We start from the raw sequence: 26,115 nt of genomic DNA, 5'->3' as shown, positions 1-26,115 counted from the left end.
TAGAGATCCTAAAAAAATGTCTGTTTTTCTTTTTATTTTACCAAGTCTCAAATAGTTTATGTTTTTGAAAGCTGTTTTCACAGAATCACAAACACGGACATCCCCTTAGAGGACAGTTTTCCCACAGTCCTCAAATTCTTCAGTTATTCTGTAGCTTGGGTGAAGCCAGGTAATTTTCCCAGCCCTGTTCATCTGCTGAACCTTCTGCTCTTTGGAACAGTGTGAGTGGGCGAGGAGGATTAGGGAAGGGCACATGAAAAAGATAAACCCAGGATCCACTTTTGACCTCTGACGCTTCTTTTGGCCCCCAGTTACCGTTGAAAGTCATCCAAGCATGCCTGACTCCACACGCTCTGTTTTCCCCACCTCACGCTTATTTTTTCATCTTTAGATTTCTTTGTCGTATGAGGGGCAAGAAAAGTCACTCATCGCTTCGTACGCAGCCTGGCGGCTGAAGCCGGGCAGGCCCGTGGTGAGTGTTGGCCTGAGATATATGCGAGCCCTTGGTCCGAGGCCACATTTCCCCTCACCCGTCACCCAGCCGCCCCTGGTTCTTTGCCCTTCCTGCTCATTCCCTCCCGACACTAGTATTTCTGAGGGAGAGTCAGACTCGTGGCTCTTTGCTCTTTTGGTCCCTCAAGCTTCTCAGGAAAACCGATCTCTAACACAGTTCTTCAGCACTGTTCTTATGGTCGGGTCTGTGATATTTTGTTCCTCTGAAATGCTCCAGGAATCACTTCGTGAATTTTCTCTGCTGGTACACTTTTTTGTTTTAATTAAGCAGTGTGAAGGTCACCAGGAAAAATGCAGCAAGAGAAATGTAATGTCAACCTTAGGTGACAGAAGGAACTCCGATGACTCCATTCAAGACCCTTCGGCTAATAAGCCTGGACCAGGGCTCTGCCACAGCGGGAAAGCTTCAGACAGTTCTAGTTTTCTCCTCCTGTCTCTTAATTACTTCCCCATTCTTTGTTCCTTTTTATCTTAAGGATTAATGAGGTAGAAAATCAAGATGACTGAATTCAAACCAAATGGTAGTATACTGGTAAGTTTAAGGAGAGTATGATATGCATGTATTCAGAAATTATGCAAATTAGCAATACACTCAGGGTCAACTTAATTACTTTATGTTGTTGAATTTACTTTGTTCCTTGACTACAAAAAATTCTCAACAGGTATTTGTGTTCTCTGAAGCCAAATTGATGGTATTTTGTGATCCACAAGATGTTGGGTTATGCATAAATTATTAAGAAACTTGGGTTTTTACTCCCAGAATATGATGTTCATTCTTAAGAAACTCTGCAGGATGATGTACTGGATAAGAACAGTTTTGTAAGTGGGCGCCTGGGTGGCTCAGTTGGTTAAGCGACTGCCTTCGGCTCAGGTCATGATCCTGGAGACCCAGGATCGAGTCCCGCATCGGGCTCCCTGCTCAGCAGGGAGTCTGCTTCTCCCTCTGACCCTACCCCCTCTCATGTGCTCTCTCTCTCTCAAATAAATAAATAAAATCTTTAAAAAAAAAAAAAAAAAAAAAAAAGAACAGTTTTGTAAGTATGTAAATATGTCATAAATAAATAATACCTCATTTTATTTCCCAAAGTTGTAAAGTGATTTTTTAAATGCTAAGTCATATTAATATTCTATTAGAAGGAGCTACATTACTTTCATTGTCTCAGTGGGCTACTGGCTGCCAACAATTCTTACAGAATAGCAACTTAAAACATATCTTTCAAGTGCAGTGGTAACAATTCAAATATACCAGAATCACCAACTCAGGATGTTTAGGGTAGAGAATACTCTGGAGATGGGGGTGATGGGCAAGAAGTTACGGCCTGTGTTCCTGAGGATATGTCTTGACTGGGGACTTTAATTTACCCTTAACTTCCACAAGTATTTTCTTTAAAAAAAAAAAAAGTTTATTATATTTGCTATTCTGAGCCTGTGATCTCAGGGCAGAGATTCTTGTTTTGATTTGGTAGGCAAGGGGGTACTTTACAAAAGACCATGAAATATTCATTTGGGTGTTTTGTTTGTTTGTTCACCAAAGGAAAATAATATTGTTTTCAGTACACTAGAAAAATACCAATTCGGGACCCAGGAGAGGCCCTGTTAAGTTTATACTTTGTTTTTTAAGTTTAGGCAATAGAAACAAAATTAGCAAGACCAATATCAAGGTCTAAAAACTCATACATAGGGCGCCTGGGTGGCTCAGTTGGTTAAGCGACTGCCTTCGGCTCAGGTCATGATCCAGGAGTCCCGGGATCGAGTCCTGCATCGGGCTCCCTGCTCGGCGGGGAGCCTGCTTCTCCCTCTGACCCTCCTCCTCTCATGCTCTCTCTCTCTCTCATTCTCTCTCTCAAATAAATAAATAAAATCTTTAAAAAAAAATAAATTAATTAAAAAAAAATAAAAACTCATACATAAAGGAAATTTTTGAAATTATCCTTGTCATGAATACCTATTAAGAATTTAAAGCAGTAAGAAAAAGGAATTAACAAGTGAGAAATGCGTAGTGCTGGTTAGGTACTAGAGTAGAAACTTTTTATAGGTGCAGTAACTGAAACAGGATCAGCTCCTTACTCAGTATCATCCCAGCGAGTGAGTTACAGGCAAAGGACTGAAGCGGAGGCTGTCACTTCCCAGACCATTTGCTTATGAAACATCCTGCATACTTGCTTCACGAACTTAGGGGTACATAGCTAACCCTGTAAGTATTTGTTGAATTCAACTTAATTCAAACAACAGCTTGAGACTTTGCCCTGGTATACTTTCAATTTTACAACATTATGTTTAAGGAACACTTTTGACTCCGTATTTTTCATTTTAGTTTTGAGTGCTGCTTTGGGCTTTGCTTCTGGTATAAGAATATATTTGTGGTCACTGAATATTCTGCTCCCAAATTTAAGAAACCAGAAACTAGGTTTACATTTGAGTATCGTATTTAGGATTAGAGCCAGAAATGTAGTTACTGTCTAACTAGTCTTCAAGCAAGATACTGACCACATACCTTGTAAAATATATTTTAATATTTTGAGTCCTCCTGCTCCAGGTGCCACGCTTTTGAGAACCACTGCTGTGATACCATTCCTGACTCATTCGTCACGTCCTGAAACTTTAGAGAGTGATGTCATCCAGATAGCAGCATAGGTCGCTCCTGACTTCACTCTCCCTCGCAGGAAGAGCAACTAGCAAGTATTCATGGACAAGATACCACTGAGAGAATCGTAGAACGAGGGGGTGAGGCTGAAGCAGCCCCGCGCCACAGAGACCGAGAAAGACGGCGTGAGAAGGGGAAGAGGCCCAGCTAGCCGCTTGCCTGTGTTGCCCCTCCCCCCAAGGCTGGCACAGCACCACTGACAGATCCCCCTCTGAGCCTCCGGTTCCCCCTCAGGGAAAAGAAATCCCAGGGTGGACATCTAGCTACCCCAGCATTATGGGTTGCTTCTTGGGAGCCCCCACTGTAGTCTTGATTCTGAGGAATTGCGGGCGAATCTGCAGGACTTGACCGTCGTGGCCAGCCGATTTCCTTCCTGCGGCACCCGAGCAGTGGTCCCGGTCAGCAGTTTGCTCATCTGCAGAACCAAGTGTGTGGCACAGTGTGACCCGGGAATTCAGCACGGTGCAGGTCTGCCTGCTTTGGGTCCTCTAATCAGTAGCCTCCCCAGCCCTGGATCCTGGTCTGCCCCCACCCAGGCAGGGGAGCTGAACCAGAGCCCAGCCCTCTGCTGAGTGTAACTCCTAGCCCCATCTGACCAGAAAGGCCAGCAGGAACCCCTGGAAGCTGCATAGCCTGGCAATGCTTGTGCAGAGAGAATGGCAGGCAGAGCTGATCGTCCACAAAATGAAGCCAGTGCCAGGTGTGGAGGATTCCCTTGCTTTACCAGTCAGGAGCTAATTCATACCCTACTCACCATTAAGTAAAACTCCCAACACCACCAAACCAGAAAGCCAGACTCAAACACCTGGAAAGCTACGTAGCCCATCAATTCTTGAGCAGAGAACCTGGAAGGCAGAGCTGATAGTCTGCAGAGCAAGGCTGGTAACCCTGTTTAGCTAGGAAATTTGAGAAATGGGTTGGCTTGAGAGAAGACAAGGCTTTACCAGCCTTGGAGCTGGTTCTCCCTCTGTGCCAGGACAGGGAAACTAATTCACAGCCTCACTCATTGCTAAATAAAGCCTCGGCCTGCCTTCCCAGAGAAGTTAGCCATAGGAAGCTGGGTAGCCCATCCAATAGCCCATGACTTTACCCATTTATAGAAAAAAACCAGTGGCCTTGTTTGGCCAGGAAATTCAGTGTACACTTTTGCCTGATTCAGGTCCCCAGTCAATGAGTTATGCATGTCCTGGGCTCCGGCCTGCTGTCCTGCCTGGGCATGGAAGCTATTCATAGTCACACCAGCTGCTGAGTATAGTACCCAGTCCCAACCATCTAGTATGCCTGACCAGAGAACCAGGCAATTTGTGGGGCCCATCCTACCACTCGACTGGGGCAAGGAATCAAACCAGCAGTTTAATCCAACTATTCTCAGATAGCCACACCCCACCTTAGCCTCAGAGCTTGGGCAGGTGCCTCAACCCAAATTAGACCCTGATAGCAAGCCCCACCACCCCAAGGATGTTCCTAGCAGATATTTCCAGAAAGCCATATTGAGCATACTGGTGAAGAACTGGTCTAGGCCTACTCAAACCTGTGAAGTATGGAAAAGGAACCACTTACTTGAATGTGCAAATACCAAAATAAGGAATCCAGGATCATTAAAAATAAGATAACAGGAAGCACCAAAGAAAACCTGAAGCTCCAATAACTGACCCTAAAGAAATGGAGATCTATCAATTATCAGACAAAAATTCTGAATTATCCTTTTTCTTTTTGCCCCCACTCTTGTTTTCCAGAATAATCCTTTTAAAAATGTTTAGTGAACAACAAGAACACACAATGTAATGAAATTTGAAAAATGCATGCACAAAATGGTAAGTTCCACTTAGAAAGAAACTATCAACAACAACAAAAATCCAAACAATTCCTAGAGCTGAACAGTATGACGACTGAATTGAAGAATTCAAAAAAGAGCTTCAAAAGTAGATTTGACCCTGCAGAAGAAATAATCTGTGACTGAAAGAAGGAACATATGAAATTCTACAGTCAGAAAAAAATTATATATAATTTTATATGTATATATATATATACACACACACACACACACACAAAGCCTACTGTTAATGGGACACCATCAAAAGAAATGTTACCCACCATCATGGGAATTCTAGAAGGAGAAGAGAAAGAGTAAGTGACAAAGTATGTTTAAGCAAAAAATGGCTGAAAACTTCCCAAAACCTGGGGAGAGAAAAAGAAATCCAGATACGTAAGAGCCAAAGGACCCAAAGTAGGTTGAGCCCAAATAGGGCTGCACAGAGACATATTATTAAATTGTGAAAAGTCAGAGATAAATAATTTTGAAGCTAGCAAGAGAAAAGAGGAAAGTTACATGCACGGGAACCCCCCCAAAGACTCTCCATCTCTCAACAGAAATGTTCCAGGCAGGAGACAATGGGATGATATATTCAAAATATTGAAAGAAAAAACTCAACCAAGAATTCTATAGCCTGGAAAGCTGTTCTTCAGAAATAGAGGAGAAATGAAGACTTTCCTGAGTCAACAAAAGCTGAGGGAGTTCATCTACATCTACCTTACAAGAAATGCTAATGGAAGTTCTTTGGAAATAAAAAGAAGCCAATTAACATCACAAAAACAAAAGAAGGTAGCATAAAACTCACTGGCACTGGTAAACATAGTGAAAGTTAGATTCTATAATATGGAATGTTGGTACATAATGCACTTATACGTCTAGTTTAAAAGTTTTAAAACATACTAAAAATAACTGCACTATTCTGTTACTAGATATAAAATATTTAAAAATATGCAAACTATAACATCAGTAACTTAAAATGAGGGTGTGAAAAGTATAAAGTTTAAGATGCTATTTGAGTTGATTTTTAGTTTAAAATATAATTTTCAGATATTTCTTGTAAGCTTCATGGTAACTTCAAAAGAAAAATCTAGAGTACACAAAACAACATTACAAACAGTTCAAAGCATACTGATACCAAAAGACATCAAAACACAAAACGAGAGGATATGAAATAATGGACAGTGGATCTTCAAAACACCCAGAAAATAACTGACAAAATTATTTATCAAATACCAAATAATAATTATCAATAAGTATCAATAATTACTTTAAATGTAAATGGATTACATTCTCTAAAACAAAGAATGGCTCTATGGGAAAAAAATTAACAAGATCCAATGATATGTTGCCTACAAGTAAGAGACTCACTCTAGCCTTAAAGAGATATAGACTGAGAATAAAGGAATGAGAAAAGGTATTTCAAGCAAATGGTAAACAAAAACAAAAAGCAGGGAAGCTCTACTTGTATCAGAGAAAACAGACTTTATAGAAAGACTGTAATAATCAGAGACAAATGGCACAATATAATGATAAATGGATCAATTCACTGAGAAGATATAACAAATGTAAATATTACCACAATCAAGTGGAATTTATTCCATGCATTCAAGGGTGAGTCAATATCTACAAATCAAATCAATATGATACATCACGTTAACAAGAGAAAGGATAAAAATCTTATGATCCTCTCAATAGATGGAGAAAAAGCACTTGACAAAGTAAGATATCCATTCATAATAAAAACTTTCAACAAAGTGCGTTGAGGGAACATACCTCAACATAATAAAGGCCGTATATGACAAACCCATAGCTAACATTTGATGATGAAAACCAGACTTTTTTTCCCCCTAAAATCAAAAAAAAAGACAAGGATGTCCAGTCTCACTTTTATTCAACATAGTACTGGAAGTCCTAGCCACAACAATCAGACAGACCAGAAAAATAAATAAAAGGCATCCAAATTGTTAAGGAAGAAGTAAAACTGTCCCTATTTGTGGATAACATAGTACTATACATAGAAAACTCCAAAGACTACACCAAACAAAACAAAATAACCATTATCATTGACAAATGAATTCAGTGAAGTTGTAGGATACTCAATACACAGAAATCTGTTGTTTCTACACACCATAATGGAGTAACAGAAAAAGAATTTAAGAAAACAATTCCATTTACAATTGCATCAAGTAAAATAAAATACCTAGGAATAAACTTAGCCAAAGATGTAAAAGACCTATACTCTGAAAACTATAAAACACTGATGAAATTAATTTAAGGCAACACAAATAAATAGATACTCCATACTCATGGACTGTAAAAGGTACAGATTTCCTGTTTTAAAATAAGTCCCAAAGATAAAAATACTGCATAAGGAATAGAGACAATATTGTAATAATGTATGGTGACAGTGCTTATCGTGGTGAGCACGGAGTAATTTATAGCCCTGTCAAATCAGTATGTTGCACACCTGAAACTAATACATCACTGTATGTTAATTATACCTAAATAAAAAATCCCCACAATCTATAGTAGATACACAACAGATAAACTGAAAGGAATCTAAGCACATCACTGTGGAAAATCATCAAATCATAAAAGAAGAGCAAGAAAAGAATATAAAAACAAAGGTATTATAAAACTGGCAGAAAATCATTAACGAAATGGCATTAAGTCCATACCTATCCATAATTACTTTAAAAGTTAATGGACTAGGGGTGACTGGCTGGCTCAGTCAGTGGAACATGGGACTCTTGATCTCAGGGTTGTTCAAACCCCATGGTGGGTATAGAAATTACTTCAAAATAAAAAGATATTTTAAGAAAAAAGTAGGGGCACCTGGGTGGCTTAGTTGAGTGTCTGATTCTGCTCCAGTCATGATCTCAGGGTCCTGGGATCAAGCCCCATGTTGGCTCCATGCTCAAACGAGAGTCTGCTTCTTCCTCACCTTCTCCCTCTGCCCCTCCCCCTGCTTGTGCTGTCTCTCTCTGTCTCTCTCAAGTAAAAAATAAATAAATGGGCTAACTTCTCCAATTAAAAGACAGAGTGGCTGAATGAATTTTAAAAAAAGACATAAGTAGGGGCGCCTGGGTGGCTCAGTCGTTAAGCGTCTGCCTTCGGCTCAGGTCATGGTCCCAGGGTCCTGGGATCGAGCCCCGCATCGGGCTCCCTGCTCCGCGTGGAGCCTGCTTCTCCCTCTTCCACTCCCCCTGCTTGTGTTCCCTCTATCACTGTGTATCTCTCTGTCAAATAAATAAATAAAATCTTTAAAAAAAAAAAAAGACATAAGTATATGCTGCCTATAAGAGACTCTCTTCAGCTATAAGGACACACAGACTGAAAGTGAAGGGATAGAAAAAGACATTCTGTGCCAAGAAAGCAGAAGAAAGCAGATATAGCTATATTTATATCAGGGAAAGAGACTTTAATACAAAGATTATATTAAGAGACAAGATCATTATACAGTAATAAAGTGATCAAATAAGAGGATTAAATACTTGTAAATATTTATGCACCCCAAATTAATTAGGAGTAATTAAATAGATAGGCAAACATTAACAAACCAAAAGGGACAAATAAATAGTAGGGAACTTCAATACATTACTCTCATCAATGGCAGATTATCCAGACTGAAAACCAATAAGGAAATACTGGATTAAGTGAAATATTAAGTTAGATGAACTTAATAGGTATTCACAAAACATTCCATCTAAAAGCAGTGCACATGAAACATTCTCCAGGAGGTATCATATATTAGGCAACAAAAAAGTGTTAATACATTTAATGAGACTGAAATCATAACAAGTAGCTTTTCTGATTGTAACAGTTTAAAACTTTTTAAAGATTTATTTATTTGAGAGAGAGAGCACTCGTGTAGTGGGGTGGAGCAGAGGAAGGAGGAGAGGGAGAGAGTCCCAAGTAGACTGTGCACTGAGCGCAGAACCCCAAGCAGGGTTCAATCCCATGACCCTGAGATCACAACCCAAGCCAAAACTGAGTCTGATGCCCAACTGACTGTACCACCCTGGCGCCTCTGATTGTAACAGTTTAGGTCAATTATAAGGAAACTTGATAATTCACAAATATGTAGAGATTAAACAACATGGTCCTGCATATCCAATGGATCAAAGAAGAAATAAAATAAAAAGTAACTTGAGACAAATGAAAATACATACCAACATATCAATACTCATGGGGTGAAGCAAAAGCAGTTCTAGGAGGTAAGGTCATAACAATAATGCCTACATCAAAAACAAGAAAGCTCTCAAATAAACAAAGAACTCTATTTTATGCCTTCATCAAACTGGAAAAAAGGAATGAAGACTGAAGTTAGTAGAAGCAAGGTTCTAACAGACCAGATTAATGAAATAAGGACAAAAAAGACAATAGAGAAGATCAATGAAACTAAGAGCTGTTGTTTTTTTTTTTTAAAGTTGACAATCCCTTATGTAGATTCATCAAGAAAAATAAAAGAGTCAAATAAAATCAGAAATGAAAGAGGAGATGCTACAACCAATAGCAGGGAAATACAAAGGATCATAGGACACTACTATACTATACTATGAAACAAACTGAACAACATAGGAGAAAGATTCTGAAAAACATGCAAGCTACTGAGAATGAATCAGGAATAGGAAATACGAGCAGAGTAAGGAGATTGAATCAGTGATCAATAGTCTTCCAAGAATCCTAAGACAATCAGATGGCTTGACTGGTGAATTCCATCAAAGATTTAAGCAAAATTAATATTAATTCTTCTCAAACTCTTTCCAAAAACTGAAGAAGAGGGACTACTTCCAAAACCTTTCTATGAGGCCAGCATTACCTTGATAATAAAACCAGACAAGAATACCACAAGAAAATAAAATTACAGGCCAATATCCCTGATGAATATAGATGCAAAAATCTTCAACAAAATATAAGCATACTGGTGTGCCTATCTGGCTCAGTTGGAAGAGCATGAATTCTTGATCTCAGGGTCCTGAGTTTGAGCCCCATGTGGGGTGTGGAGATTAAAAATCTTAAAAAAAAGAGAGAACAGGGGCGCCTGGGTGGTTAAATCAGTTAAGTGTCTGACTCTTGATTTCAGCTCAGGTCATGATCTCAGTCAGGGTTGTGAGATGGAGCCCTGCATTGGGCTTCCTGCTGGGCATGGAGCCTGCTTAGGATTCTCTCTCCCTCTCCTTCTGTTCTTCTTCCCACCTCCCTCTCAAAAAAAAAAAAAAAAAAAAAAAATTTAAAAAAGAGAACAAAATATAAGCATACTGAATTTAATAGTACATTAAAAAGATCATACACCATGATCAAGTGGAATTCATTCCACAAATGCAAGGATAATTCACCATTCACAAATGAATGTGATGTACCACATTAACAAAATGAAAGATAAAATTATATGGTCAGCTCAGCAGGTGCAGAAAAAGAACCTGACAAAGTTCAATATACATGTATGATAAAAACACTCAACAAATTGGGTACAGGGGAAATGTACCTCAACCTAATAAATTAGTCCATATATGACAAATTCACAGTTAGCATCATATTAATGGTGAAAAGCTGACAGGTTTCCCTCCAAGAATAGGAAACTACAAGATACCCACTCTTACCAATTTTATTCAAGATGGTATTAGAATTCCTGGCCAGAGAAATTAGACAAGAAATAAATTGCATCCAAATCAAAAAGAAAGAATGAAAACTGGCACTATTTGCAGATGACATGATATTCTATGTAGAAAACCCTAAAGACTTCACCAAAACCTGTTAGAACTAATTGACAAATTCAGAAAGTTGCAGGATTCAAAATCAATACAGAAAAATCTGTTGTATCTCTATACAGTAATAATAAACTATCAGAAAGAGAAATTAAGAAAACAATCCCATTTATAACTGCATCAAAAAGAATGAAATACCTTAGCAACAAATTTTACTAAGGGGTTAAAAGACTTGTACATGCAAAACTATAAGATACTGATATGGTAAATTAAAGAAAATACAAATAATAGAAAAATATTTCATGCTCATGGACTGAATAATCAATATTGTTAAAATACACATAGTACCCAAAGCTAACTACAGACTGAATGCAATCCCTATCCAAATTCCAATAGCATTCATAAAAAGAGAATAGAAAATCAAAAATTTTTTTTTTTTTTTAAAGATTTTATTTATTCATCTGAGAGAGAGAGAATGAGAGACAGAGAGCATGAGAGGGAGGAGGGTCAGAGGGAGAAGCAGACTCCCCGCTGAGCAGGGAGCCCGATGCGGGACTCGACCCTGGGACCCCAGGATCACGACCTGAGGCGAAGGCAGTCGCTTAACCAACTGAGCCACCCAGGCGCCCGAAAATCAAAATTCTTATGGAACCACAAAAGACCCCTAACAGTCAAAACAGTCTTGAGAAGGAAGATCAAAGCTAAAGGCATCACATTTCCTGATTTCAAAATGTATTACAGATCTAGTAATCAAAAAAATATCACAAAGGCATGAAAAAACATGTAGATCAGTGTAATAGAATAGAAAGCCCAGAAATAAACTCACACATATATGATCAATTATTTTAGGATAAAGGAGGCAAGAATATACAATGAAGAAATGATAGCTTCTTCAAAAAATGGTGTTGGGAAAACTGGACAGAACTGGAAAAGAATAAAACTGAACCACTATCTTATACCATACCCAAAAACTAACTCAAGATGGATTAAAGATTTCAAGACCTGAAATCATAAAACTCCTAGAAGAAAATTGTCAGTAAGCTGCTTAACTTTGGTCTTGCCAATTATTTTTTGGATTTGACACCAAAAGCAAGACAAAAAAAGCAAAAATAAACAAGTGAGACTTTATCAAACTAAAAAGCTTCTGCACAGCAAAGGAAACCATCAACAAAATGAAAAGGCAACTTATAGCATGGGAGAAAAATATTTGCAAATTATTTATCTAATAAGGGGTTAATATCCAAAATACATAAAGAATTCATACAACTCAATAGCAAAAGGACAAATAATCCCATTAAAATAGGGCAGAGGATCTGGATGGGTATTTTTCCAAGGAACACACATGTTCAAAGAACATGAAAAGGTGTTCAACATTACTCATGATCAGGGAGAAGTAAATTAAAATCAAAATGATGTATCACTTCGTACCTGTTAGAATGGCTACTATCAATAAAGACAACAAAGAACGACCAAGATAGTGACACTGGACATGCTTTATTTCACACTCTCTCTCTCTCTGTCTCTGTCTCACACACACACACACACACACACACACACAATTAACAACTATTCTTGGGCAAGACACCACTGAGAGAACTCTAAAACTTGAGGGTGAGAGTGAAGCACCCCTCTGCATTAAAGGAACCCAGAAAAATAGCATTAGCAGGGCTAGAGGAGAGGCTACATGCTGACTGCATTGTCCCTCCCCTAGGCTGGCACAAGAACACATGCCTTGAGGTCTTCCCTGAAGCTAGAGTTCATCCAGGGGGCAAAGAGAGCCCTATTTGGGCTCCAGCCCCCCCCCCCCCCCCGCCAGTGTTGTTTCTTAGGAGTCTCCTCTCAGGTCTCACCCCATGGAGATTGCAGGAATGTCTGCAGGGCTTCACCACTGGAAATCTGATTGTGATGGCAAAGGAGAAGCTTACCGTAACTCAGATCTTGGTCAACTAACTTCCTACCTGTAGAACCCAAGTAGTAGTCCCAACCAGTAGTTTTGCTCATGATCAGAACCAAGCCATAGTACACCCAGACCAGAGAACTCTGGGGTGCAGGTCTGCCTATTTTGGATCCTCCTAAGAGGAATTTCCCAGGCCTACGTCCTGGTGTTCCCCTGTCCGTGTAGGGGAGCAGTCATTGCTCCAGCCACTGATGAGTAAAGATCCCAGACCCACCTGATAAGAAGCCTGGTAGGAATAACTGGAAAGTGACACAGTTATATATATATGAGCCTTACCTGCCTTGGAGCTGGTTCTCCTACTGCACCTTGGTAGAAAAACTAATTTATATCCCTGCCATTGCTCAATATAGCTTTCAGGCCACCCTACCAGAAAACCTAACCAAAGCATATGGTAGGCTATGCAGTGCATCCAACAGCCCTGCTTACAGTGATACTTGAATATAGAGCATAGCCTGTGGCTTTTCCCATTTGTGTAGCAGAACTGTTGGTCCTGTCTGGCCAGGGACTTCAACGCACAGTCTTGTCTGATTAGTATCAGCAAACAATAAGCTGTGCAGGGCCTGGGTTGCATCCTGCTACTCCGCCAAAGCAGAGAAGCTAATTCATAACCCCATCTACCCCTGAATATAGTACCCAGTCTGCCTGTCTGGTAAGCCTGACAAGAAAACCTGGGAAAATTCATAGCTCCTTCTATAACCTCATGTAGTCAGTAGTCCTACCCAACTCCTTTCAGCCAGCAGCATGTCCTTTCTTCCTGACTTCAGAGCATTGGCAGCAACCTTGTTTAAAAATAGACCCTGAGAGCAAACCCTGCTTGCCCAAAGCCATTAGCAGCAGACACGTCTAGACACCCAACTTGAGCTGATTGGTAAAAAACAGTCTCTGCCAAAGCCAACCTATAAAGTATAATAAAGGAGGCCACTTACTTAAATGTGCAGATACTAATGTAAAAAAAATCTAGAATCTTAAAAAAATGTGGTAAACATGACACCATCAAAGGAAACTAATAAAGCTCCAATAGCTGACTCTAAAGAAAGGGAGAACTATAAACTGTCCAACATAGAATTCTTAATAATTCTCTTAAAGTATTTTAGTGAACTATAAGAATATACAAAGAACACAAAGAACACAAAAATCCTAAAGCTGAAAAATACAATGACTGAACTGAAACATTCAAAAGAGAGCTTCAAAAACAGACTCAACCATTTAGTAGAAACAATCAGTGACCTTGAAAACAAGAAATCTGGTATTAATCAGTCAGTGGAACAAAAAAAATTAGAGAAGATGAAAAAGACTGAAGAAACCTACAGGAATAATAGGATACCATCAAAAGAAACAGTATTGTGATTATGTGAATTCCAGAAGGAAAAGAGAAAGAGAATAGGACAGCAAGTATATTTAAAGAGGTGCCTGGCTGGCTTAGTTGGTAGAGGACACAACTCTTGATCTCAGGGTCGTGAGTTTGAGCCCCATGTTGGGTGTAGAGATTCCAAAAAAAAAAAAAAAAAAGAACTTTAAAGCATATATAAACAATAATGGCTGAAAACTTCCCCAAACTTGGGAGAGAAATGGACATCCAATCCATGAGGCCAAAGGACCCTAAAGAGATTGAACTGAATAGGGCTATATGAAGACACAATATAATTAAATTGTTCAAAGACAAAGAAATAATTTTGAAAGCATCAGGAGAAAAGAGAAATTACTTACAAGGGAACTCCCATAAGATTATTAGCTTTCTAAGAGAAACATTTCAGACCAGGAGAGAATGTGATGATATATTCCAAATATTGAAACAGGAACCTGTCAAACAAGAAGTCTATACCCGGCAAAGCAGTCCCTCAGAAATGAAGGAGAGAGAGAGAGAAAGACTTCCCTGAAAAAACACACGTTCAAGGAATTCATCACTACTCGACCCACCTTATAAGAAATGCTAAAGGCAGTTCTTTAGTTAACATCATAAAACATAAGAAAATATTGAAAATTTTACTGGTAATGATAAATATATAGTCAAAGTTAGATTCTGGAATACGGTACTGATACTGCCTTATTTATTTAGAACTCTAGTTTAGAAGTTAAAAATAAACTTAGTAAAAACAAACCTAACTACAGTCTGTTATTATCTGCACAATATAAAAATATGTAAACAGTAACATCAATAGTCTGAAATGTGAGGGAAAGGAGAAGTAAAAGTATAAAATTTAGGGGCACCAATCAGTTGGATGTCTGCCTTCGTCTTGGGTCATGATCCCAGGTCCTGGGATCGAGCCCCATGTCGGGCTCTCTGCTCAGTGGGGAGCCTGCTTCTCCCTCTCCCTCTGACCCTCCACCTGCTTGTGTTCTATTTCTCTGTTTCTCTCTCTCAAATAAATAAAATCTCAAAAAAAATTATAAAATTTGGAAATGTTATTGAAGTTGGTGTCAGTTAAAAATAGGATGTTATAATTTTAAGATACTTTACGTAAGCTTCATGGTAATCACAAGGAAAAAGCTACAGTGATTACACAAAAAAACATGATTGAGAAGTCAAAGCATACTGATACTAAAAGACATCAAAACACACACAAAAACAGTAGGGTACCAGTTTCTGTAGTACAGTGATTATCACATTCCCCTCACAAAACAATGAGATAGATCTATAAAACATCCAGAAAATGAAAAAACAGCAATACTAAGTCCTTATATATTAACACTTGCCCCCAAATAAATATATTAAATTCTCCAATCAAAGGACATCAATCACATGGCTGAATGGATAAAAAAACAAGATCCAATAATATGCTACCTACAAGAGACTTGTTTTTGCTTTAAAGACACACAGGCTGCGAGTAAATGGATGAAAAAGATACTTCAAGCAGATGGAGCCCTCCAACCCCCCCAAAAATAGGTGTAGCTGTACTTATAGGAGACAAAATGGACTTTACATGTGGTAAAAGAGACATAGGAGGGCATTATATAATGATAAAAGGAATTGATCCATCAATACATGCACACACATATATATACATGTGTATATACACACATATATATAAAACATCTTGTTACATTTACACATATATATTTACATATTTATATCTCCACCAACATATATACGTGTGTATGTATATATATATATATATATATGAACATTTTGTTATATAAATATAACTAATGTAAATATTTATGCACCCAATGTAGGAGTACCTAAGTATATAAAGCAAAAACTAAAAACTAAAAGGAGAAATACATAGCAATAATAATTGGGAACTTTAATACTCCCTTATCAATACTGGATAGATCACACAGAGAATCAATAAGGAAACAATGTATTTGAACAACACTATAGGCCAAATAGACCTAACAAACATAAGCGGAACATTTTATCCAATAACAACAGAATACACATTCCTTATAGATGCCTATGGAACATTTCTAAGATAGACCTATGTTAGGCTACAAAACAAGCCTCAGCAAATTCAGGAATGAAATCATACTAATATGCATCTTCTCTGATTACAATGGTATGAAACTAGAAGTCAGCAACAGGAGGAAAACTAATTTCTCCAGAGAGACAAAAATGGAAACACAACATACCAAAGCTTGTGGAATGCAGCAAAAGCTGTTCTTTTTTTTTTTTTTTAAGATTTTATTTATTTATTTGACAGAGAGAGACACAGCGAGAGAGGGAACACAAGCAGGGGGAGTGGGAGAGGGAGAAGCAGGCCTCCCGCGGAGCAGGGAGCCCGATGTGGGGCTCGATCCCAGGACCCTGAGATCATGACCTGAGCTGAAGGCAGGCGCTTAACGACTGAGCCACCCAGGCGCCCCAGCAAAGGCTGTTCTAAAAGGGAAGTTCATACAATAAATGCCAACTTTAAGGAAAAAAAAAAAAGATCTCAAATAAATAACCAAACTTTATCCCCCAAGAACTAGAGAAATAAGAACAGATGTAGTCCAGAGTTAGCACAGGGAAGGAAATAGTGATTAGAGAAGAAAAAAGAGAACAGGAAAATAATACAAAAGATCAACACAACTAAGAGTTGATTTCTTTGGAAATATAAACCAAGACAGTCTTTAGCTAGACTAACCAAAGAAAAAAGAGGAACCAAATGGACAAAATTATAAATGAAAAAGGAGACAATACAACTGTTACCACAGAAATACAAAAGATCCTAAGAGGCTACTATGAATAAATATATGCCAACAAAGTTCATAATCTAGATGAAAAGGTAAAATTCTTAGAAACATACAATTTACCAAAACTGCAACAGGATGAAATAGAAAATTTTAACAGGCCAATTATTAGTAAAGAGATTGTATGAGTAACGGAAAAATCTTCCAACAAAGTTAAGCCCAGGACCACAGCTTCACAGATGAATATTATCAAACATTTAAAGAATCAATGCCAATCCTTCTCAAACTCTTCCAAAAAAATCTTAGAGGAGGGAATATATTCAAACTAATTTTATGAGGTCAGCATTATTTTTGACACCAAACCAGATAAGGATATTACTACAAAAAAAAAAAAAAAAAAAAAAAAACTAGAGACCAATATCCCTGATGAATGTAGATGCAAAAATTCTCAATAAAATACTAGCAAACATAATTCAGAGGCACATTAAAAGGATCATTCACTAAGATCAAATGAGATGCAAGGATGGTTCAACATTCACAAATCAATCAATCTTGTAACACATTTTTTTTTTTCCATATCTCTGGTATTTTAATAGGAAAAAACATCAAACACACATAATAAAGGAACTGAAGTGACAGTAAAGCTAATACAAAAGACCTCTTTAAATATACACTTGAAGACTACATAAGACCAATTTTTCTTTCTTCAGTGAAATCTGTAAATGAACCAAGTTCTCATAGAACTTGACATTTTGTTTCTCTTTCCCAGGATCAGAAATTCCAAAATTAGAGGGAAAAAATGGAAAAAAAATAACATTGCATGACAATGGACACTAAGTTCATAAAGAACCTTTTTTAAAAAAATGAGATATTATGGAAGAAAATACCATGAAAATAATAATCCTATGAGAATTGTTTTTTAAGCACAGTAAATTTGAGCCTTGGTCTTCATGAAGATACTACAGCTTATATAGAAAACTATAAATATACAAGACTCCAGGAAAAAAAGTCAAAATACATATTATTTAACATTCTGTAGGCCTAAAAAACTTTTGAAGGGAGGGAAAAGGATAGCCAACTGAATCTTAAGAATACAGAACTATGAAAAATTCCTGGGTCAAAAGGGTGCTCCAAATGGAACCATACTTCATGAAAACATACAACTTAGATATACTTTTAAAGGAAAGAAAAAGTCCTGAATAACTGCAGTCCCTTCCAAAAAGGAAATCTTAAATTAAGGGGAAAAGATTCTAATAGTGTAAACGAGTCTGGCTCAGAAAGAAAACTGAACAACATATCCAAGATTCTGTCCATAAAAGTAAAGACGTTACATCTTTAATATTAAAGAAATAGGCTATAAAAAAGTTCATTCTCAGACTTGGTTTTAGTAAAAAGCTCATTTGTGCTCCTTTGTGGGTGCATAATAAAGTTCCATGGGTTTGTTCACTTTCCAGTATTTCTCACTGACCAATTCCAAAGAAAAAGAGCCATTTAATACAGTGAACTGCCCACTGGCTGTTGCTATGTAAATGGTATACTGCTTCTCACTGGCTGTATCAAGGTTCATCTGATTTGATTCTCCTTTGCTTCGAAGTTCTTCCAAAGCTAACCTCACAGCCAGATACTTGGATAAGTGATCAACAGTGGCATTACCTGAAGTCTTTATGTATCTTGTCTGTGCACTATCATCTTTTTCCATTAGTGTGGGATGAGGCCTGAATACTAATTCAATTTCACTAGCACCATCCATTACTGGATCAATTGCCACTGTTGCATTGTTATTATCAAGCTCAAGCCCGGAATCATCAGATGTTTTGGTCCGTTTGTTACTAGGTCCTGCTTCCTGATTACTGTGTGTGGAAGCATTACTACAGTGAGAACTGTCACCATTGTCTTCTGCTCCACTACCATTTTCAATCTGTTGTTTCTTGCCTCGCTGTAATCTGTTCATGGCCTGTATCTTCAGTCCTTCCTCAATGCTGTGACTGAGTGCTTGCTGATTATTGTGCTTGTTGATCCTGGCTAATACTCTCTCTTGATGAGCTTCATACTCATCACGACTTGGATAAATTTTGCTGATGAGCGCATCAAAGTTTGGGTCTGGCCTTAGTGATCTTTTAGAAACTAGCTTTTTCCGACAGGTAGGACATTCTTTATTGCCACTTCTGAGGGCTGTGATAATGCAGTCTGCACAAAAACGATGTAAACACTCCTTTGTAGTCATGGTGTTCTTCAACATATCCAAACAAATTGGGCACATTAATTCACTGTGTAGACTTCGAGGTGAAACCACAATTTCCAAGCCATCCGTTATTGCCTCCTGAGGTGTTCGTTGTAATTCATATAAACTGAGTTCCCATGTTTTGCTTAATGGTTGAGTTCCGTTTGTCTGCACAGCCTGAGACATTGCGGCTCCTGCCCCAGCCCGGGACTCCGCTGGCCGTGGCCAGACCGAGACTCAGGTACAAGCCGCTGCGGCCGCCGGCGCCGCCGCACAATATGGGGAGCCTCGGCTTCCGCAATGGAGCTCCTCTATGTAACACATTAATAGAATGCAAGATACAAATCATATGATCATCTCAATAGAAGCAGACAGAGCATCTGACAAAATTCATCATTCATTTAAGCAAAATGTCTTCACAAGTCAGGAATAGAAGCGATATACCACAACATAATACAGGCCATATACAACAAGCCCACAGGTAAACCATATTCAATGGTAAAAGATGGTAAAAGCTTTTCTTCTAAGATCAGGAACAAGACAAGGGTGTCTCTTCACACTGTTCCTGTTTAACATTGTACTGGAATTCCTAGCCAGACCCATCAGGAAAAAAAAAAAGAAAGAAGGAAAATTATCTCTATCTGCAGACAGATCTCTTTATACAAAGAAAATCATAAAGACCCCAGCAAAACCTCTCAGATGTCATCAATGAATTCACTAAAATTGCAAGATAGGAAATTAACATACAAAACTCAGTAGCATTTCTATACACTGACAATAAATTATCTGAAAAAGAGATAAAGAATATGATCCCCTTTACAATAGCATCTGAAACAAAATACTTAGGAATAAATTTAACCAAGTAGATGAAAAATCCTGTACTCTAAAAACTATGACACCAATGAAAGAAATCAAAGACATAAATAAATGGAAAGGTGTCCCATGTTCATGGATTAGAAGAATACGATAAAAATGTATTACTCAAAGCCATCCATAGATTCAATGCAATCTCCATCAAAATTCCAATGGCATCTCTAAAGAATCCTAACAATCTTAAAATTTATATGGAACCATAAAAGACCCCTAATAGCCAAAACAATCCTGACAAAGGAAATAAAGCAGGAGGCAGCACATTTTTTGATTTTAAGCTATTCTATCAAGCTATACTCATCCAAACCGGATGGTACTGGCATAAAAACAGACACACAAACCAGTGGAACAGAATCAACAGTCCAGAAGTAAACCCATGCATACACAGTTAACTAATATTTGATAAGGGAGCCAAGAATACCCAATGGAGGAAAGACAGTCTCGTGAATAAGTGGTGCTGAGCAAACTGGATAGTCACATGTAAAAAAATGAAACTAGACCCCTATCTCACATGACTCACAAAAATTAATTTGAAATATATTAAAGACCTAAATATAAGACTGAAAACCATAAATCTCCTTGAAGAAAACATAAGAAAAAAGCATCTTGACACAGGTAAGAGAAAAGCATCTTGATAGGAGTCTTGGTAATGAGATTTTTTGGTTATCACAACTAAAATGAAAGCAACCAAATGAAAAATATAAAAGTGGGACATTAAACTAAAAAGCTTGTGCACAGCAAAATAAATGATCAGCAAAATGAAAAGACAATCTACAGAATGGGAAAATATTTGCAAACCATATATATGATAAGGAGTTAAAATCCAAAATATATAAAGAATTCCTACAACTCAATAGCAAAAAACCAAACAATCCGATTGAAAAATGGGCAAAAGTCCTTAAGAGACATTTTTCTAAAGAAGATATATGAATGGCGAACAGGTACATGAAAAGATGCTTAACATCACTAATCATTAGGGAAATGCAGATCAAAATCAAAATGATGTATCACCTCATACATGTCAGAAGGGCTAACATTAAACAGACCAGAAATAGCAAAAGCTAATGAGGATTTGGAGAGAAGAAAGCCCTCCTGCACTGTTGGTGAGATTGTAAATTTGTGCATCCACTCTCGAAAACAGCATGGAGTTTCCTCCAAAAATTAAAAAGAGAACTATGGTATAATCCAGCAATTCCACTTCCAGGAATATATCCGAAGAAAACAAAAACACTACGATAAAGAGATACCTGTATTCTCATGTTGATAGCAGCATTATTTATAATAGCCGAGACATGGAAATAACCTAGTGTCATTTGGTGGATGAATGGATAAAGAAAATTTGGGGTGTGTATGTGTGTGTATACACACGCACAATAGAATATAGTTCAGCCTTAAATAAGAGGAAAGCCTGCCATTTGTGATAATATAAATGGAACTTGAGGGCATTATGATAAGTGAAATAAGTCAAAGACAAATATTCTATGATCTCACTTATATATTGAATAAAAACAAACCAACAAAAAATCCAACCTCTTCATAGAAAAGGGGAGATCAGATCTGTGGTTACCAGAGGCAGGGAAAGTTGAATGAAGGACATCAAAATTTCCAGTTATAAGATAAATAAGCACCAGGGATGTAATCTACAAAGTGATGGATACAGTTAACACTGCTGTAGGTCATATATGGAAGTTGTTAAGAGTAAATCCTAAGAGTTTGCATCACAAGGAAGAAGAAATACATATTTTATCTGTATCAGATGATGGATATTAACTGAACTTACAGCAATAATTATTTCATGATTTATGCAGCTGAAATCATACTGTACACCTTGAATGTATATAGTGCTATATTTTAATTATATCCCAAAACAACTGGAAAAAGAAAGATATAACAAGTGTTGGTGAGGATATGCAGAAAAGGGAAACCTTGTGCACTTTTGGTGGGAATATAAATTGGTGCAGCCATTATGGAAAACAGTATGGAGTTTTGACAAAAAAATAAAAAAATAAAAACAGAACTACCATATTATCCAGCAATTCTACTCCTGGATATTTATCCAAAGGAAATAAAAAGACTAACTTAAAAAGGTATATACACCTCATGTCCACTGCAGCATTATTTACAATAGCCAAGACATAAAAACAATCTAAGTGTCCATTGACAGATGAATGGGTAAAGAAAATGTGGAATGTATACACAATGAAATATTACTCAGCCACAAAAAAGAAAGAAATTATGCCATTTGCAACATGGGTGGACACTGAGGGCAGTATGCTAAGTCAGTCAGATCTCAAAAGATAAATACTGTATGATATCACTTATGTGTGGAATCTAAAAACAGAAACAAAACACCCCCAAAACCAAACTCAATAGAAAACGTATTGGTGGTTGCCAGAGCTCAGGGGTGGGGGTTGGATGAAATAGGTGAAGGGGGTCAGAAGTTACAACTTCCAGTTATAAAACAAGTAAGACATGGGGATGCAGTGTATAGCATGGTGACTATAGTTAATACTGTATTGTACATGAGAAAGTTGCTAAGAGAGTAGATCTTAAAACATGTCATCACAAGAAAAAGTTTTTTTTTTTTTTTTTTTTTTTTAAAGATTTTATTTATTTATTTGAGAGAGAATGAGAGAGACCACATGAGAGGGGGGAGGGTCAGAGGGAGAAGCAGACTCCCTGCCGAGCAGGGAGCCCGATGCGGGACTCGATCCCGGGACTCCAGGATCATGACCTGAGCCGAAGGCAGTCGCCTAACCAACTGAGCCACCCAGGCACCCCACAAGAAAAAGTTTTTTAACTATATGTGGTGATGGATGTTAAGTAGACTACCATGGTGATCATTTCACAATATATAAAACTGTTGGAACTAAGATAAGGTATGAATTACATCTCAATTTAAAAAATATTGAAGGTAGCTTCGTATCAAGGGAAGGTAGTAGTAAAGGGTTGAGGGTACCTAGTTATGGAAAAAGGACAACACAGAATGATGGGGGAGAATTATGCAAGGAGCACTTCCAAGTCAGAGCAGGGGTCTCTCTAAGCCAACAAGAACAACATGGGGTGAACCAGTGTAGTGTTCCAGAGCTTCTGGTCCTCACCTGTGTTTATTATGATGAATTTGGGGGTGCTACATGAACCAGCCAGACTTCCAGATTATGCAATCTACCCATTTACCGATTTTGTCGTAACTAATTGCTACGGAACTGTGGGTTGTAGCAGAATGAAAAGAACTTGATACTTGGCTTACTTGTAATCTTTAAGAAACTGTTAGGGGCTGAATTGTGCCCCTTCAATTTTAACTGTTGAAATCCTAACCCCTGTACCTCAAAATGAGACTGTAATTGGAAATGTCTTAAAAGAGGCAATGAAAATAAGGCCATTAGGACAAGTCCTCATCCAGTATGACTGGTGCCCTTATAAGAAGAGATTAGGACACAGAAACACAAAGGGAAGACCGTGTGAAGACACAGGGAGAAGCCAGCCATCTGCAAGCCAAGGAGAGAGACCTTAGAGGAAACCAATCCTGCCAACGTCTTGACGTCAGCACTTCCAGCCTTCAGAACTTCTAGAGAATCAGGAGAAAATACATTTCTATTGGTTAAGCCCCCCAGTCTGTGGCACTTTGTCATGACAGCCGTAGCAAACGAACACAGAAACTAATTGTCACTGTATATGAAACAGCATGTGTAAACCAGCATCGGCAAAGTCAAGGGCCTGCAGGGGGCAGGAAGGCAGCAGAGGTGAGCTGGGTGGAGAGACCACCCTGGAGAAGCCATAACCCACCCATGGGAGACAGGTGCTCTCAGCTTCAGCTCACTGCTGTCATGTGGGATTGCAGGCCTTCGTGTGGCCAGACCATCCAATTTTTTCAAGAAAAAGCCTGGATTGTTGTATACAACTGCCCAATTCCTAAAACCCTGACTAAAGAAAATATAACACAGGGTTGGGATCTGGCCTCTGGGCTTCCAGTTGTGACCCTACTGGAATGTAACAGATTATACAAATCTATCTGTCGATTCCCCCGAGAGCTTTAAAATGAGGAGTTGTAGGATGGTTAGGTGTGGTGCGGCCCTAAGCTGTAGGACTGGACCAACTCAACTCCAGATCTGGTTCTTGTAGAAATTGCAAGGGATGCTACATAATGTGTAGATACTGAGATCAGTTCAATTCAATTGTCACTAAGATGACCTATTATTTTATTTTCCAATGGTTGGGCTGTTCCACCCATGCTTTCCACCAAATAACATAAAGATGAGTTTCCTTCTGCCTTTGCAGAGTTGGTACACCCAGGACAGATTCCAACACTTTGCAGAACATTAGGACCTAGGGCAACAGCCTAAAATGGTCCCTCTAGCTTTATTCCTTATCACTGCTTCATTTAACATGAAAACAAGGGGTAGAAAAAATTCCAGGGTTTCTAACCAACAGAGCTAATGAGATTCTTAAGTCTCTTCTATAACATAAAAACTGAAATAGTTTTGAAGCTTAATCAACAGGGCTTGTCATGGAAAGAACACTTATGGAGCAAAACTTAATACCACATTTTTAGATTTGCGCAATGGTTTGTTGGCAAGCTGGGTTTTCCCCCTGCCACGTTGCCTATGCTAAATGCCTTAAAAGGGTGTAGGCAAGTATTCTTGTCAGCAGGGACTTGGCAACTCATGTCTCCTTCCTGGACCCCTCAAGACAGTGAGACAGCCAGCCACCCAGGCGATGTTTTATGAATCTGATGCTATGAAAAAGCAGGCAGTAAATTAGGGGATGGAGTCTCTCTGTCTCCTTTAGAATATGCCACTTTGGGTGTGTGACCTAGGTGTGGCCAGCAGGAGTTCCTGAGACAAGATGATGAAGTGGAGGTCTCTGGATAAGATTTTATTATTTTTTCAGCTGACTTCGCCCCAGTGGATATATAGAAGGGCGGGGGGGAAGTGATTCCATTGCCTAGTAGTAAAAATATACTTTCCCCCTGCTTCTTGGTAGGAAACTAAGGAATGGTAGACAAACACTTCCATGAAGTAATAATTGCCTTTTGCATAAGCGTTTATTAGTTAAAAAAAAAGCAGTCTATGCCAAGTCCAAGTGAAAATGTGCATGGAATCATGGTGGAAAATATATATTCAGCATGAGATCAGAGAGACAACTAGATGTTTCTGAGTTTCCACTGTTGCTACAGAAAGAGCAAATCCAGTGAATTATAGACGTATGTATACCGTGTATCAGACGGACAGATAAAACTCCATTCAATGAGGGCCTAGTTCTAGATAAGCCTAGGCACTGCACACATATTAACTAATTTAGTCTTCACTTTTCATAGAAGGTCCTATTATCTCCTTTCTACATATGAAAAACGGAGGCTCAAAATGGTTAATTACTTGCCTAAAGGCACTCAGCTATTAAGAAGTGGCAGGGGGGCACCTGGGTGGCTCAGATGGTTAAGCGTCTGCCTTCGGCTCAGGTCACGGTCCCAGAGTCCTGGGATCGAGTCCCGCATCGGGCTCCCTGCTAGGCAGGGAGCCTGCTTCTCCCTCTGCCGCTTCCTCTATCTCTCTCTCTGACTCTCATGAATAAATAAAAAAAAAAAAACAAAAATTAAAAAAAAAAAAAGTTTAGAATACTTATTAAAAAAAAAAAGAAGAAGGTCCTATTATCTCCTTTCTACATATGAAAAACGGAGGCTCAAAATGGTTAATTACTTGCCTAAAGGCACTCAGCTATTCAGAAGTGGCAGGGGGGCACCTGGGTGGCTCAGATGGTTAAGTGTCTGCCTTTGGCTCAGGTCATGATCCCAGGGTCCTGGGATCGAGCCCCACATCGGGCTCCCTGCTCAGCGGGGAGTCTGCTTCTCCCTCTCCCTCTGCCTCTCCCCACTGCTCCTACTCTCTCTCTCTCTGTCTGTCTCAAATGAATAAATAAAAAATTCTAAAAAAAAAAAAGAAGTGGCAGGAAGATTCAAACCCTATCCTCACAGGCACTGAGTTTCAAGGTCCTTCTATTTTGACGGCTGAGATATTGATAAAATGAAGCTCATCTTCACAATTGTGTAATATTACATACATAGTGTGCGCATGAGCACGTGCACGCACTGCTATCTGCCAGGAAGCTCAGGCAAATCAAGTAAGAAGCCTGTTTATGCAAGCAGAGTAAGTCCGAGAAAGACAAAAACGCTATGATCTCACACGTGTAATCTTTAAAACAAAACAAAAACAAGACACAATCTAGCTCATACATACAAACAACAGATTGGTGGTTCCCAGAGGCAGGAGGGGGTGGGTGTGT

At 38.5% G+C, this 26,115-nt stretch overlaps 1 protein-coding gene across 1 annotated transcript; it reads right to left on the bottom strand.

The window, feature by feature from the left end:
* Positions 1 to 18,044: 18,044 nt before the first annotated feature.
* On the bottom strand, positions 18,045 to 19,245 carry LOC118552120 (E3 ubiquitin-protein ligase RING2). The gene has a single exon (XM_036118380.2). The coding sequence runs from the start codon at positions 19,150 to 19,152 to the stop codon at positions 18,142 to 18,144; it is 1,011 nt and encodes a 336-aa protein (XP_035974273.1). The 5' UTR covers positions 19,153 to 19,245; the 3' UTR covers positions 18,045 to 18,141.
* Between the last annotated feature and the right edge of the window lie 6,870 nt (positions 19,246 to 26,115).

The sequence above is a fragment of the Halichoerus grypus genome, chromosome 2 (assembly GCF_964656455.1).
Source record: "Halichoerus grypus chromosome 2, mHalGry1.hap1.1, whole genome shotgun sequence".
Classification (NCBI taxonomy): Eukaryota; Metazoa; Chordata; class Mammalia; order Carnivora; family Phocidae; genus Halichoerus; species Halichoerus grypus.
Note: the sequence above shows the minus strand (reverse complement) of the source record. Positions and strands in the feature narration are given on the sequence as shown.